Below are 14534 nucleotides of genomic sequence, written 5' to 3'. Positions count from 1 at the left end.
GAAAGTGCCTTGCCTCCAAGGGAGAGCCAGGATCTCTGAATCAGCTGGTTTCCTGACCCCCACAGTAAAGCACCTTACCTTTCTCTCCTGGGGAAATTGTGAGCAGCAGAGACGGTCGCAGCTGATGGGGTCCCCAAGAATCCCTCGGTGCCGGCTGGAGCGTGATCGGGTCGTGAGTTTGCTCAGCAGCACTCACAAGGTCCCATCTGGGGTCGCCAAAATGTTAGTGTTCAGGAACACACATAATCACAGAATGATTAAATTAAGGTGCTTTATTAAGAGCTCTGGGTGTCAGGGTTACACATACCCAAATCTGACCTGACTTGGTTTTGAGTTGAACATACTTTTATACTCTATCATTATATAACTTTCATATTAATTATTAAACTTACATTGTTCTATTGTATGCATTGTTTTTACCCAAGCATGGATTTCTCCTGATCCCCCTCAACCCCCTAACATTGTTCCTCATGTTCTTTAAACAATAATTATATCTAATCACACTTAACAATTGTATCATTCATCATATACCAATTACACAGGTACAGTTTGACATGATCTTTAGCAAGTACAAGGCCTAACACTTGCCAGGACCTACTCTTCCTGGGCTCACCAAACCTAACTTTCTTTCTAAGTCCCCAAATTTTCTAAGATTTTAAAACCTTATACTATCAGAGTGACACTTGTCTTTACAAACAAGCTGTGAGTCTGCCGATAAAATGAAACTATCACTGAGAGATAACAGAAACAATGGGATGGATTCAACTGAAAGATGAACGAGACACTGGGGAAACACCATAAAATTCCAACAAGGGCTAAGAACTAAGAAGGAGATTATGCACTGGGGGGAGGGGGGATGGTATCTCAGGTATCATGAGTACCAGGAAGTCTGTACCTCTCAAATCCCTCAGCCTATGGGGAAAGGGAGAAGGGACGTACGGCCTGGAATTGGGATAAAAGGGAGGCTGCGCCCTCCAAAAATTAGAGAGATCCCAGGGGAATGCCCCGTGGCCTCTCCCTTTATTTGAAAAAATTGAAAGCACTCCTCTGTCTCCTTTTTGGATATAAACCTCTGGTGTTTGTGGATTAATTTTTTCTGACACTAACAATTAATACGAAGTTCAAAACTACAAACCTAGGCAGTGCAGAATATGAAAAATATGAAAGCTAAAACTAAGGGCATCATAGCTGGGGGGGGGGGTGGAATTGACTAATTTTGGGGTGGGACTGATTAGCATTCAGAGGCACTGAGAGGTCTTGAGGTGACAGATTGAAGCCCCTCATCTCTTTGAGTGCCAAGAAATGGAGACAACTCCAAATACCCCACAACCCCTAAATACTCTCAAGTAGCTCCCTGATTCCCAGTTTCTCTTGAAGCACTAGTAAAATGTGAGGTTTTAGGTGCCATTGATTAATTAGATGCCATTAATTTGTTGATTTTTACCCCAATTTAGTCTGTTCCAAAGGGATGAAGATGAATCTAAAGATAATTCGAACAAAACCAAAACGACCACCAGCCCAGTGTCTTCCCAACACAGATCACAGAGAACATGGGCCATCAGGGCTCTGCCCAACGTGGGTCCACTGATGGGGGATGGAGTTGGAGCAGCGCACGAAGCTCTTCCTGCACTTGGAGCACTCGCAGGGCTTCCCTTAGTGGTGCCTCCGTTTGTGTCTGGTCAATTGAGAGCTGTCTGAGAAGTTCTTCCCACACTGGGGACACTCATAGGGCCTCTCCCCGGTGTGGATGCGTTTGTGGGTACTGAGGCTGGAGCTCTGGCTGAACCCCTTCCCACATTCGTCACACTTATAAGGCCTCTCCCCAGTGTGGATGCGCCGGTGGGTGATGAGGTGGGAGTTTTGCTTGAAGCGCTCCCCACAGTCACGGCAGCGGAAGGGCCTCTCATCCGTGTGAATCTGCTGGTGCCTGAGGAGCTGGAAGCTGGTCTGAAACCTCTTCCCACATTCTGGACACTCGTAGGGCCTCTCCCCAGTGTGGATCATCTGATGGATGGTCAGTTGGGAGCTCCGGCTGAAGCTCTTCCCACATTCCTCACATTCATAGGGACATTCCCCGGAGTGGGTCCTCTGGTGGCGGATCAGGTGGGACCTCCGGCTGAAGCTCTTCCCACATTCCCCACACTTGAAGGGCCTCTCCCCAGTGTGGATGCGCCGGTGAATGGTGAGGGTGGAGCTGTGCTTGAAGCCCTCCCCACAGTCAGGGCAGCAGAAGGGCCTCTCCTCTGTGTGAATCCTCTGGTGCACGAGGAGACTGGAGCTGATCCGAAACCTCTTCCCACACTCGGGACACTCGTAGGGCCTCTCCCCAGTGTGGCTGCGCTGGTGGATGATGAGTTTGGAGTTAAAGCTGAAGCCCTTCCCACATTTCCCACACTTGTAGGGCCATTCCCCAGTGTGGATCATCTGGTGGCAGATCAGGCTGTTGCTGTGGCTGAAGCTCTTCCCACACTCCAAGCACTCGTAGCGCTTCTCCCCATCCTGAAGCTGCTCATGGACCACCAGCTCAGAGCCCCGGCTGGATCTCCGGCCGCCTTCCTGGCACAGGGTGGGTCTTTCCTCCTCAGAGCACCCTGGGATGGGTTTGGAGCCCCTCCTCCTGCAGGATCTCCGGGGCTTTTCCTCCCCATTGGATTCCTGCACTGTGGAACTGCTCAAATCAGCCTCTTCCACAAGGTTCTGCTGCAGGGATTTGTCCTCCCTGGTCTCCATCCTCAGCTCCTTGTCTGGGGGAGGAAGGACAAGGAGAGGATGGGATTTGCCTCCGTGCCAGATGGAAGGGGAAGGAGATCCCCGCAGTGTGTCCCTGGCAGGACAGTGTTGGCAGTGGGGTTGTCCTGCAGCTGGGGGCCATGCTGGGCTGGGAGATGGAGCAGGAGAGAGAGGGAAAGGGGCACTGACTTCCTCCTCACCTGCCTGGGTGTCCCGGGGCATCTTCCTCTTCCTCACAGCCTCCTTCTCCATCCAGCCAAGGTTTGGCAATGGGAAATCCTGTTTTGGGGAAATACAAGGGATGAGGACATTGAGTTTGCAGGTCCCTCTGCCCGTGTTCATCTCTAGAAGTCACCGGACATCTGGGGTCCATAAAACCTCCAGAAAACACCAAAATTCAGCCTGAAAATGCCTCCCAGGAGTTCCCCATCTCTGGTCTCTCCTGTTTGGGGTTCAAGGGTTCCCCCTGTCCCAGCTGCTGGGAGTCACGCTTGTACTGGGGATCACCTGTCGGCTTGGTCCCTGCCCTCCCCGGGCTGCTGAGAGTGCCAGGAATCTGAAAAGTTCCCCCTGTTTCCATCTCCCCACTTAAGGATGGTGGGACCCCCCCAATGTCCCCCCAAGTAGGATTTTCCACTCAGCTTTGGAGTTCCACATTCTCCAAACATCCCCCCCCCAAATAAACCCAACCCAGGGACCCCCCCAGGATATCTGGGCAAAGCTCCCGCTCCCCAGTCACCTGTGGGATGGTGGGTGATGATCGCACAGGTGGGGGACTATAAATTCAGGGAGTGCTCGACCTTGTAGTTCCTTCTCCTTTCCCTGATCCTCATTTGTCCCTCCTCCTCCTCCTGCTCCTCTTTCATCCCTCCCCCTCCTCTCCCAGGAGCAGTGACACCCTCGGTGCCCCGTTCCCGAACCCCTCACAGCCCATGGGAGGAGCGGGGATGGAGCCGGGACAGGTCGGGATGGGCAGCGCGGGGCTCTCCGCTGCTCCCACCCGCTGGGGATGGAGGGAACCCGGCCTGGGGAAAAGGAGAGGGAAACTGGGAAAATTGGGGGCAGCAGATCCAACCTGGGGCTGGCTGGGGACCCTGGCTGGGGACTGCCAGCCCTTGGGGCTCCTCTGGGGAGATGCAGGAGGGGGGAACACAGAGAGGGCTGGGGGATTCCAGGAGTGGCAGCACTGGCAGGGACTGGTTTGTACTGGGATCGTCCTGGCACTGGCTGAGATTGCACTGGCCGTGTACTGACATCATACTGGGATATCATACTGGGATCGTCCTGGCAGTGAGTAGGAGACTGCAGGGGGCAATTGAGATCAGGTTGTGAGGAACTGGGAATATGCCCTGCACTCCCTAGAACCCCGGCATCGCCCCCCATATGTCTCGTAAGTCTCCCCCAAACCCTTCAGGATCCCCGAGTGCCCTCTCAGCGCTCGTTCAGGACCCCCCAAAGCATCTCTGGATCCCTGAATGCTCCCGACACCACAGATGCCCCTTCCAGACACAGCTGGGAATTCATCTCCCATCATCCCAGAACACAGTTCCGCGCCCAAACCTCCTGCCGTGCCCCACGCCCCAAAGAGCCCAGTTACAGCTCCCCAGGTTCCCCCCAAGTGCTCACGAGCTGTATACATTCACCCCGAGGACCTGCAACCACAGCTCGAACGGAAAAGTTCTCTCTGAGTGTTTCCCTGCAACACCAAACGCGCCTTCCGAGCCACTTACGGAACTACATCTCCCATCATGCTCCGCGGCGCCCATATGGTGCTATTCCAGCCATGACTCCATCTCCCGTCATGCCCCACGCCTCACCGGAATCCACTGGAGCTGCGCCTTTAACTCCCGTGATGCTCCGCGGCCCCATTAAACTGTATTATATCGGCACCTACAACTCCCATCATCCCCTGCGACCCATAGATTCCCCGTTACAGCCCCCCAAGTGCCCGCCCGGACCCCGAAGGGCCCCCAGATTCTCCTCCCTGACTTCCAAGCGCCCCCCTGGACGCTCAAGTGCTCCCCCAGACCACGAATTGTCCCACAGAATCCCTAAGTGCCCACCTGGCTCCCCCAAGTGTCCTCCAGACCACCAAGTTCTCTCTAAATTCCCTCCCCAGACACAAAACTGCCCCAAATGTTCCCCAGAAAAGTTTCCATGGACCCCAAAGTGGTCCCTTTTACCCTGTCTGAGAAAATTATTAAAAAATATTATCAAAGGACTAAAAGTAGGACAAATTAGCATAAAGAGGGAGAAATAGTGGTCAATTAATTAATGAAGGGAATGGTGGTACTTTGAACCAAGGACCGATAATGTTTTTTGTTCCTAAAATTGTATAAATTCTTTTATATAAATATAAAAATTAGGTTCTATAAGTACAGAACAATATTATTATAAAAAATAACATTTTATTTTTTTAATTAATTAGATTTTAATGATAAAGAAAAATTCTAAAGAGAAATGTTATCAATGTTTTGGGATGTCAGTCCCAGGTGGGCCATGTCAGACATGCTGAGGCTCGGGCTGAGGAGCAGGTTGTCCAAACAGGGGCAGCCCACAGGGTCCTCATTCTTCCCTGTGACCAGACTGCCTAAGGAGACATTCAGCATCAGGATTGTAAAGAGTAAATCATGACCTCCTGATCAGTACAGAAAGATATTTTACAGTTTGAACAGTAGAATGTTGTCACCGTAAGGTGCCTTCTTTGTTAATATAGCTCATATTGTGTCATGTTTGTTAAATACCAATGTTGTTGTACCAGCTTTCTTTGCTAAAATATTGTTATAAATGAAATTAGAATTTTGACAACTAGGTCCCTTGGCTTAATGGCAGTTTAATTAAAAATGAATACCATTTACTAAAGTGAATAGTAATGTGGTATAAAAGAATACAGTTTAGTAAAATAATACAGTTTAATAAAAAATTAAAATTTATATATATAATCTACTAGCAATTAAGTATGATTAAAGCATAAGCAAAACCGTCCAGGGTACGGAGGCTTCCCACCCTGCTTCACGTTCAAAACAAAGCACTTCAAGCTAAACTCATATACTGTATGCTTATACATATTCATTAATGTTTCCTGTAAGTTTCCTCCTATTTCCGATTTTTCTGACTTTACATCATTTTCCTTCACGGCACATGCCTCACTTGTTGTTAGGAGGTCTTCAGTCTTCTTTTGGTGGTCTTTTGGTGAAGGCTTCTCCTCTTCCTCATGGTCCTTTGGATAACCTTACAGGTTTGTATGTGCGTACTAAGCCTTGTGTTATATTAATCTACTAATTAGCCTTATATTTACTAGTCCTTACGTCCAATGCTTAAATTTGTTCTAATTTTGGTCCATCTCAAGGCCATTTTGGTCTTGAGACACCATTTATCTTCTAAACTACATCCTGTACCTTAATTTTGACATGTAACATCTGCAAAGGGGCACATCTGCTTTGTAACACTGATTCTTGATTGTTTCTAATAATAACTTTAAGAACAGCTACAATTTAGTTAGCACAAACCAATTCCATTTATTACCACTGCAAATACGCCTTATGCACCTTTTTATTGGTTTCCATGCTAACGGCCTTGCTTTCTTCCTTGCTATGGATAAACCTGTATTTTCTCAATTTCTTCTTTTGCTCCCTCAATTGTTTGGCCTGCAGACCAGTTGCTAAGCCCATCCACATTCACCTCTTAGTCTTCAGAGGGAAACTTTGAGCACAGTGAGAATCTCCCAGTGTGCAAGAGGGTCCCTGTGTGCCAGCTGCAGCTGGGGCCTCAGCCATCTCCTCTCTCAACAGGTTCCCCTCTGCAGCTTCACAGGAAAAGCCAAACACCTCCCTCAGGGACACCTGCACCACACATTTCACATCTCCATGCCCATACGTGATGTCCCTGTCACAGCTGCATTACCAGCTTGCTGCTGTGCAGATGCTGCCACCACCCAAAGCAAGGCCCTGTGTCCCTGAAGGGACCTGCCCTGCTCTGTGGCCTGGACTGAAGGTGGGTCCCTCCTGCCAGGGCAGGGCCTGACACAGCTCTTCTGTTCCAATAAAGAGATGGAGCTGTCACCCCAGTGTCTGGCTGGTACCACCAGCAAAGCCCACACAGCACCAGCCCCGGCTGAGCTCCATGTCCAGGAGCAGGCGGGGCTGACCACGGTGTGGGCAGGCAGGAGCCAGGCAGGGGCTGCTGTGACCAGCAGCGGGGCACTGAGGGGCTGGGGGAGTCTGTGTTGAGTGTCCCTGGGCTGAGGGCACATTTCCTTCAGTGGCATCACCTGGGCCTGGACCTCCTCCAGTGCCATGCCCAGGAAAAGAGGCAACGATCAAGAGCATCTCCTGGGACAGAACATGACCAGCAATGTCAGCAGGCAAAACCAAGGTTTTGTTTAGCAATGACCCTTAGATGAAGTCAAATATTTACAATCAGTCCCGTACAGTTTGGAGTACAGATGGGAGTACACTCGGGGGGTACAGCCAAGGCCATGAGGTCACAGCAGTCTCTGGGGTGACAGCAGGCTGAGGTGACAGCAGGCTCTGAGGTCACAGAGGTCCCAGAGCCCCGTGGTTGCACAGCACCACAAGGACCGAGCAGTCAGTCCTTGACCACGACTGTTGTGGCAGCAGCGGCGGCGGCAGCAGCGGTGCTGACATTGGGACAGCGGTGTCAGGACAGTGGTGGCAGCAAGAGCTGCAGGACTGGCAGTGGGCAAGGCACCATGGCCTTTGCTCTGCGCCTCTTCCTCCTGCTCCTCCTGGCAGTGGCCCTGCCTGACAGGGCTGCCCAGGCTGCTCCGTGGCGAGCAAGGCGAGCAGGTGAGCCCAGGGCCTGGCTTCCCTTTCCTGAGACAGCACTTCCTTCTCCCTGGGAAGCGTTGGGGATGGTTTTCCGCAGGGCTTCAGGGAGGGTTTCCTCTATGGATGGGAGAGAGTCCCCAGGGGCCCTGGGCTGGTCCCGCTGCCCCATCAGGGATGTTGCATGGGGCCTGCAAAGAGGGTGGAGAGTGTTCAGAGCCAGCCCAGAGCTCTCCAGGCCCCTCTGCAACTTTGGCCATGTCCATTGACATCTGGCTCCCACGGCCTTTCCCAACCCCCTTGCAGTGCCCAGTTCCCTAAGGCAGAAGGGGGTCCCAGCACACCATGGAATGGTTCTGATCTGTGCTCCCTTCTAGATGAGGGTGGTAGGAAGGCTTCTCCAGCAGCTTGGCTTCATGAAGATTTTCTGCCTCTGGAGACCCATGCAGGTATGTTCTCACTGTCCCAACAAGAAATAATCATTGACAACCTGTCACAAACCAGGTGACAGAAGCTTCTGTGGCTGTTGAGTTACAGGTGTGTCTGCATCAAGGACATTTCAAGCTCCTTTTCTGGTTGCTGCACGCAAGCCCAGCTCCCATCACGGGGGTGAGTGGTTTGTCCCTGCTGATCCCCCAGGCTGAGCCCTGGTTCTGTGGGATCCATTCATCTGAAATGGAAATACTTTCTGTTAAGGTTCTCTGAGAGGGAGGAATAAACCCACAGAAGACAAGATGCTGAGTGAACTGGATAGACGCTATGGTGGGTCCATGTCCTTCAGCCTTCTCCTGAGACTCAGCAGCCAGGGGCTTTCTCTGCACATCTGGACATGCCGTGCCTGGCACAGTGGGAAGGGATCCATGGCAGCCTTGCTGCCCCACTGCTGCTTTCTTGGCCTGCAGGGCTGTTTCCCAGCCTGGCCTGGCTACAGCTTCTCCCCAGCCTCTGCAGGAAGGCATTTGGCATCAGCTGACAGGGAGCCCAAACTGCAGCACAGGCCATGCACAGCCAGAGATCCCCTGCAATTTCCCAGTCTTGGGGTAGATGTGGAATGGCGGCTCTTTGGAGGAGGGAAGGCTCTGGCCTGGCTCCGAAGTTTTGATGGCTTCCTGAACCTTATTCATGACTTGGACAAGTATTGCCTTTTGAAGATGCCACCTTCCTGTTGGGGAACAGCCCCACCTGATCCAGCTGTGGCTCTTCTTTTCTCCAGAGATGAACCCTAAGGCTGTGCTGAAGGCAGCGTTTCCCGGAGGAAGCAGTGGCTCATGGGCAGCCTCTGCTGCAGGAAGGGAGGCCATGCCAGGCACAGTCCCAGGAGGTAATTGCTGTGCCTCTGGGCCTGAGCCCTGCTGAGGCTTGAGCTGCCATCTCTGTTGCTTGGCTTTGTGAGCACAGTGCAGAGGAATTATCCTGAGCAGGCTCAGGGCACTCGGCTACTGAGCAGTTCTGCTGAAGTCCCTCCATGGGAGACACATCCCAAAACCTGGCAGCGGCTGCAAGGAATGCCCATGGTGGGGAAAGGGCTGAGGGGAGGGTAAAGCTCCAGTGTGCCCTGAGAGGGCCTGGCTCTGTCCCCTTGGGCTGGGGGAGCTGTCCCAGCTGAAGGACGGAGGGCAGGAGAGAGGGCAGGACGGAGGTAGGGATGTCTGTGGCACTGAATGCTGCAGTTTGGCCCAGGGCTTAATGGTTTCCTCTGTGGCAGGGAGAGCCCCTGGGCCCTGGGCTGGTGCCGCTGCCCCACCAGGGATATTGCACAGGGCCTGCAAAGAAGGTGGAGAGTGTCCAGAGCCAGCCCAGAGCTCCCCAGGCCCCTCTGCAGCTTTGGCCATGTCCACTGACATCTGGCTCCCTTGGCCATCCCCCGACCCCCTTGCAGTGCCCAGTTTCCTAATGCAGAAGGGGGTCCCAGCACACCATGGAATGGTTCTGATCTGTGCTCCCTTCCAGATGAGGGTGGTAGGAAGGCTCCTCCAGCAGCTTGGCTGCATGAAGATTTTAAGCCTCTGGAGCCCCATGCAGGTATGTTCTCACTGTCCCAACAAGAAATAATCATTGACAACCTGTCACAAACCAGGTGACAGAAGCTTCTGTGGCTGTTGAGTTACAGGTGTGTCTGCATCAAGGACATTTCAAGCTCCTTTTCTGGTTGCTGCACGCAAGCCCAGCTCCCATCACAGGGGTGAGTGGTGTGTCCCTGCTGATCCCACAGGCTGAGCCCTGGTTCTATGGGACCCATACATCTGAAATGGAAATACTTTCTGTTAAGGTTCTCCGAGAGGGAGGAACAAACCTACAGAGGATAGTAAGTCGCTGGAGACATCCAAACACATGGATAAGATGTTGAGTGAACTGGAGAGACGCCATAGTGAGTCCATGTCCCTCAGCCTTCTCCTGTGACTCAGCAGCCGGGGGCTTTCTCTGCACATCTGGACATGCTATGGCTGGCACAGCAGGAAGGCATCCATGTCAGCCTCGCTGTCCCACTGCTGCTTTCACGGCCTACAGGGCTGTTTCCCAGCCTGGCCTGGCTGCAGCTTCTCCCCAGTCCCTGCAGGAAGGCATTTGGCATCAGCTGACAGGGAGCCCAAACTGCAGCATGGGCCATGCACACCCTGAGATCCCTTGCAATTTCCTGGTCTTGGGCTAGATCAGGTGTAGGGGCTGTTTGGAGGAGGGAGGGCCCTGGCCAGCCCAAATAACCTGGCCTTTCTCCTGATCCTTAACCATGACTTTAACAAATATTGCCACTTGAACATGCCACCTCCTCAATGGGGAATGGTTCTATCTGATCCAGCTGTGGCTCTTCCTTCCTCCAGAGATGAACCCAAAGGCTGTGCTGAAGGCGGCGTTTCCCGGAGGAAGCAGTGGCTCATGGGCAGCCTCTGCTGCAGGAAGGGAGGCCATGCCAGGCACAGTCCCAGGAGGTAATTGCTGTGCCTCTGGGCCTGAGCCCTGCTGAGGCTTCAGATGTAAATCTCTGCTCCTTGGCAGTGCCTGCCTTTCAGGGATTTTGCACAGAGCATGGAAAAGGTGTTGAGAATGTCCAGAGCCAGTCCAGAGCTTTCCTCAGGCCTCTCTGCAGCTTTGGCCATGTCCATTGACATCTGGCTCCCACGGCCTTACGTGACCTCCTTGCAGTGCCCAGTTCCCTAAGGCAGAAAGGGATCCCAGCACACCATGGAATGGTTCTGATCTGTTCTCCCTTCTAGATTGGGATGGTGACATGGAGCATCTGGAAGTGCTGGTAAATGGCGGTTTGAAGACCTTGCCAGATGCTGGAGGCAAGTTCTCAATGTCCCTTTCCGCACAGAACAATCCGTGTCAAGGTGGCAAAAGCTCACTCATGTGCCATTTCCCTCAAGAGTCTGAAGGTTGACGGATTCTGGAAACCTTGCCCTGCTCCCTTCTGGAGCCCTGAGTGATCCCACAGCATTGCTGTCAGTGGGAGGAAGGAGCATTTAGCTGTCGATCCTCTTCCTGTGTGTAATGCCAGTGTCTCCTTCCGTGTGCTCTGTACAGCCACGGAGAAGAGCAGAGAGGGAAGGGCTGGGCTCAGGGCTGTGCCCTGGGGCTCTGCCTTGTGTGGCTCCTTTCTGGCCCCAGGGAACCTGAGATGCTCCTGCTCCAGCTGCCAAGCCCTGGCCCTGCTTGAGGCTCAGTTCAGAGCTGCTGGCAGCTCCAGGGAGTCCTTTCTCCCCTGACTGCCGTGCAAGGGGCTCCTTCCATCCCACTGTGGGCCCACTGCAGGCAGGTGGTCCCCCTGCCCTTGCTACTGAGTTGAAAGCAGAGATGAGGAAGTGCCTTGGAGGGCAGCAGTCACCTGGGTGTACTCACTGCCACTCCAGCCTGAAGAAGAATCTTCAGCAGTGTCACGGGAGTTGTTCTGTCCTGACTTTCTTTGCAGATGAACCTGATGATGAAGATGATCCGGATTCCCAATCCATATCAGTTACTGAGCCTGATGATGAGGAAGATTCTGAGGGTAGGTCAAGGCCTTTCCCCCTGGGAGAGCCGCCAGCTCAGAGCCCAAGGGTCGGCCACGGTGGCATCTCTGCAGGTGCCAGGACAGAGCCGTGCATGGTTGTGCCCTCACCCTGCGTGATCCTCTCACTGCTCCTGTGGCTCAGTGCTGCCTGTGCAGATCAGCAGACATGACTGAAGCTTCTGTGGCTGTTGAGTTATAGGTGTGTCTGCAGGGAGGACTTTCCCAGCTCCTGAGCTAAATTCTGCCAGCAAGCCCAGCTCCCATCGCTGGGGTGTGTGGTGCCTCCCTGCTGATCCCACAGGCTGACCACTGGTTCTGTGGGATCCATTCCTGAGAAATGCAAATACTTTATATAATGGTCCCCTGAGAAAGAAGGACAAACCTATAGGAGATAGTAATGTAGCAATGGGGGAACTCAAATACCTGGACATAATCCTGAATGATCTGGAGGGACGCCATGGTGGGTCCATGTCCCTCAGCCTCCTCCTGACACTCAGCAGCCAGGGGCTTTCTCTGCACATCTGGACACGCCGTGCCCGGTACAGCAGGAAGGGATCCATGGCAGCCTTGCTGCCCCACTGCTGCTTTCATGGCCTACAGGGCTGTTTCCCAGCCTGGCCTGGCTGCAGCTTCTCCCCAGCCTCTGCAGGAAAGCATTTGGCATCAGGTGACAGGGAACCCAAACTGCACCATGGGGCACGCACACCTTGAGATCCCCTGAAAATTTCCAGTCTCAGGCTAGTTCAGGTTTAGGGTCTGTTTGGAAGAGGGGTGGCCCTGGAGCATTTCCAAAACCGTGGGCATTTTCCTGATCCTTATCCATGTCTTTGACAAGTATTGCCTGGAGAAGACCAGCACAGCACAGAGAAATTGTGCCATTCGAGCTCAGGGGGTTGAGCAGTCTTGTGCCAAGGGGTGGCAAGGTGCCTGCAGGCCCCAGCTCTGGGGGAAACAGAGAACGTCCTGGCTGTATCCAGCGTGCTGCCAGCTCAGCAGTGGAGCACAGCAAAGGCTCACGCTGCCCATTGCTCCCACAGATGCAGCTGGCACCACAGCACATGCTCAGAAGATCTGGGAGAGCATGAGAAGAGTTTTCTACCAGGGAACAGATGGTTTGATTAAGTTAATGGCCATTGTGGCTGGTGGAGCAGTTTTCCTGATGATGTGCTGTGCCGGAATCTGGTATTGCTGGAAGGGAAAACGGTGAGTGTTTTGCGATCTCAGCCTCAAACAGCTTCTTGAAAGGCTGCTCATAGTCAGGAAACATTCCCAGTGAGGCTGCTGTGCACTTGTGGGTAGGCCTTGGTTGCCCAAATAACTCTGCTGAGAGTTCTGCTGCTGCCCAGGCCTTTCATTGGCCTCTTAATTGCTGGGCCTTGTCCTGGGGAGCCCGCTGGGGCTGCAGCCAGTGCTGGCTGCCACTGAGGCTGCCTGGCCAAGAGCAGCCCCAGGAGCAGTGGGCAGAGGCAAAGCAAGGTGGGCAGGAGAAAGAGCGGGGACGAGATTGCCCTTGAAAGGCAGAGGTGCTCTGGGGCCCGCTCCCGGCCAGGGACCCTGCCCAGAGCCATCCCCTGCTCGCTGGGGCCTTGAGGGGCAGCTGTCCAGCTGGGCCAAGCTGTGCCAGCAGCTCCAGCGGTGCTGGGGAGCCTTGGCCGCTCTGGGCCCTGCTGTTCAGGAGGGTCCCTGAGTGCCAGCAGTAGCTGGGGGCCTCAGCCACCTCCTCTCTCCACAGGAGCACCTCTGCAGCTTCAGAAGAGCAGCCAAAGATTCCAGTGTCTGAGAAGCTGACCTGTTATCCTCGCTCTCCACATCTCTCCCTATCTGCTGTGCTGCAGCTGCAACCCCGTCTTGAGGGCATCCCAAGACCCACACCTCCCAAGCGAGACCCTCTGCCCCTGAGCCCCCTGGCCCTGTTCCCTGGCCAGGACTGAAATTGGGCAGCCCCTGTCCACCAGAGTGTTGCCGCCTGTTAGTTTACCTTCATTAAGTATGTTTGTTCACCTTCATTGAGTTTAGAGTTGGTTTGCCCCAGTTACTCCCCACTATCCCGATATAGTTTGTTCCCAGTTGCCTGTCATTGTAAACCTCTCCCCTCTTTCCAGATTGTTCCCCATCCATCACTTTGGTCCTACCCCCAAGCCCTATCAATCTATGTACACCACACCTTTTGTTCTGGTTCCTTCCCTGCTCATCATCCCTTACTCGATGCCCTATTGGTTGTATAGCTATCCTACCTCCCCCAAGTCCCTACCATTGGATTTGTGTATTGTAACCCCTTCCCACAACACCTCCCCTGCTGCAATATTATTGGTTGTTGTATGAGCCGCCCACGGGCTTTAAAACCTGGTGCACAGAGGTGCCCAGGGGCTCGGCTCGGACTTTCTCCTCGAGATCCCAGCCCTGTCCCTCATCGCCTTCTCCCTGCACCTGCTGGAATAAACTTGTTCCTGGGAAATTGGAGGACTCCGAGCACTCTCTCTCCCTTTACTTCACCTCGTGTCGCCCTGCATACTATAGAGCCCAAGCCCAAAGGAGCTCTAGAGGTTCCAGGTCGAGCCACATAGTGCTCACCTGGTTCCCCACTCCTGCCGCCGACGCTTGGCACAAGCTAGCCGGGCCGTGAAGGGCCGAGCAGGCAGCGACACCAGAGCAGGGGTTGGCCCATGTTTTTTGTTCAAATAAAGAGATGGAGCTGTCACCCCAGTGTCTGGCTGGTACCACCAGCAAAGCCCACATGGCACCAGCCTTGGCTGAGCTCCATGTCCAGGAGCAGGCAGGGCTGACCATGGTGTGGGCAGGCAGGAGCCAGGCAGGGGCTGCCGTGACCAGCGGTGGGGCCCCGAGGCGCTGGGGGAACCCGTGCTGAGCATCCCTGGGCTGTGAGGGCACATTTCCTTCTGTGGCATCACCTGGGCCTGCACCTCATGAGGCACACAGGGAAAATTTGGGCTCTCTCCTAAGGTGTGCAGGGATTCCCCATGAGGAGTGCAGTGGGGTTAAATTGAGAGGGTTTTTTACTCTTCTCAGCA

At 53.6% G+C, this 14534-nt stretch overlaps 2 protein-coding genes across 2 annotated transcripts; one reads left to right on the top strand and one right to left on the bottom strand.

Moving 5' to 3' along the window:
* Positions 1 to 257: 257 nt before the first annotated feature.
* Positions 258 to 3003, bottom strand: LOC147646820 (uncharacterized). Its single transcript, XM_086872893.1, has 2 exons — positions 2931 to 3003; positions 258 to 2744 (listed from the first exon to the last, which is right to left on the bottom strand). The coding sequence occupies exons 1-2, from the start codon at positions 2980 to 2982 to the stop codon at positions 1654 to 1656; spliced, it is 1143 nt and encodes a 380-aa protein (XP_086729019.1). The 5' UTR covers positions 2983 to 3003; the 3' UTR covers positions 258 to 1653.
* Positions 3004 to 7317: 4314 nt separating this feature from the next.
* Positions 7318 to 13960, top strand: LOC147646819 (uncharacterized). The gene is made up of 12 exons (XM_086872892.1): positions 7318 to 7538; positions 7895 to 7966; positions 8055 to 8126; positions 8214 to 8279; positions 8731 to 8838; positions 9468 to 9539; positions 9628 to 9699; positions 9787 to 9885; positions 10730 to 10801; positions 11425 to 11502; positions 12543 to 12708; positions 13238 to 13960. The coding sequence occupies exons 1-12, from the start codon at positions 7442 to 7444 to the stop codon at positions 13434 to 13436; spliced, it is 1173 nt and encodes a 390-aa protein (XP_086729018.1). The 5' UTR covers positions 7318 to 7441; the 3' UTR covers positions 13437 to 13960.
* The last annotated feature ends 574 nt before the right edge of the window (positions 13961 to 14534 follow it).

Source organism: Cyanistes caeruleus, unplaced genomic scaffold (genome assembly GCF_971803275.1).
Source record: "Cyanistes caeruleus unplaced genomic scaffold, bCyaCae1.hap1.1 HAP1_SCAFFOLD_78, whole genome shotgun sequence".
NCBI classification, from domain to species: Eukaryota; Metazoa; Chordata; class Aves; order Passeriformes; family Paridae; genus Cyanistes; species Cyanistes caeruleus.
The sequence above is the reverse complement of the archived record's forward strand: the minus strand, read 5'-3'. Positions and strand labels throughout refer to the sequence as shown.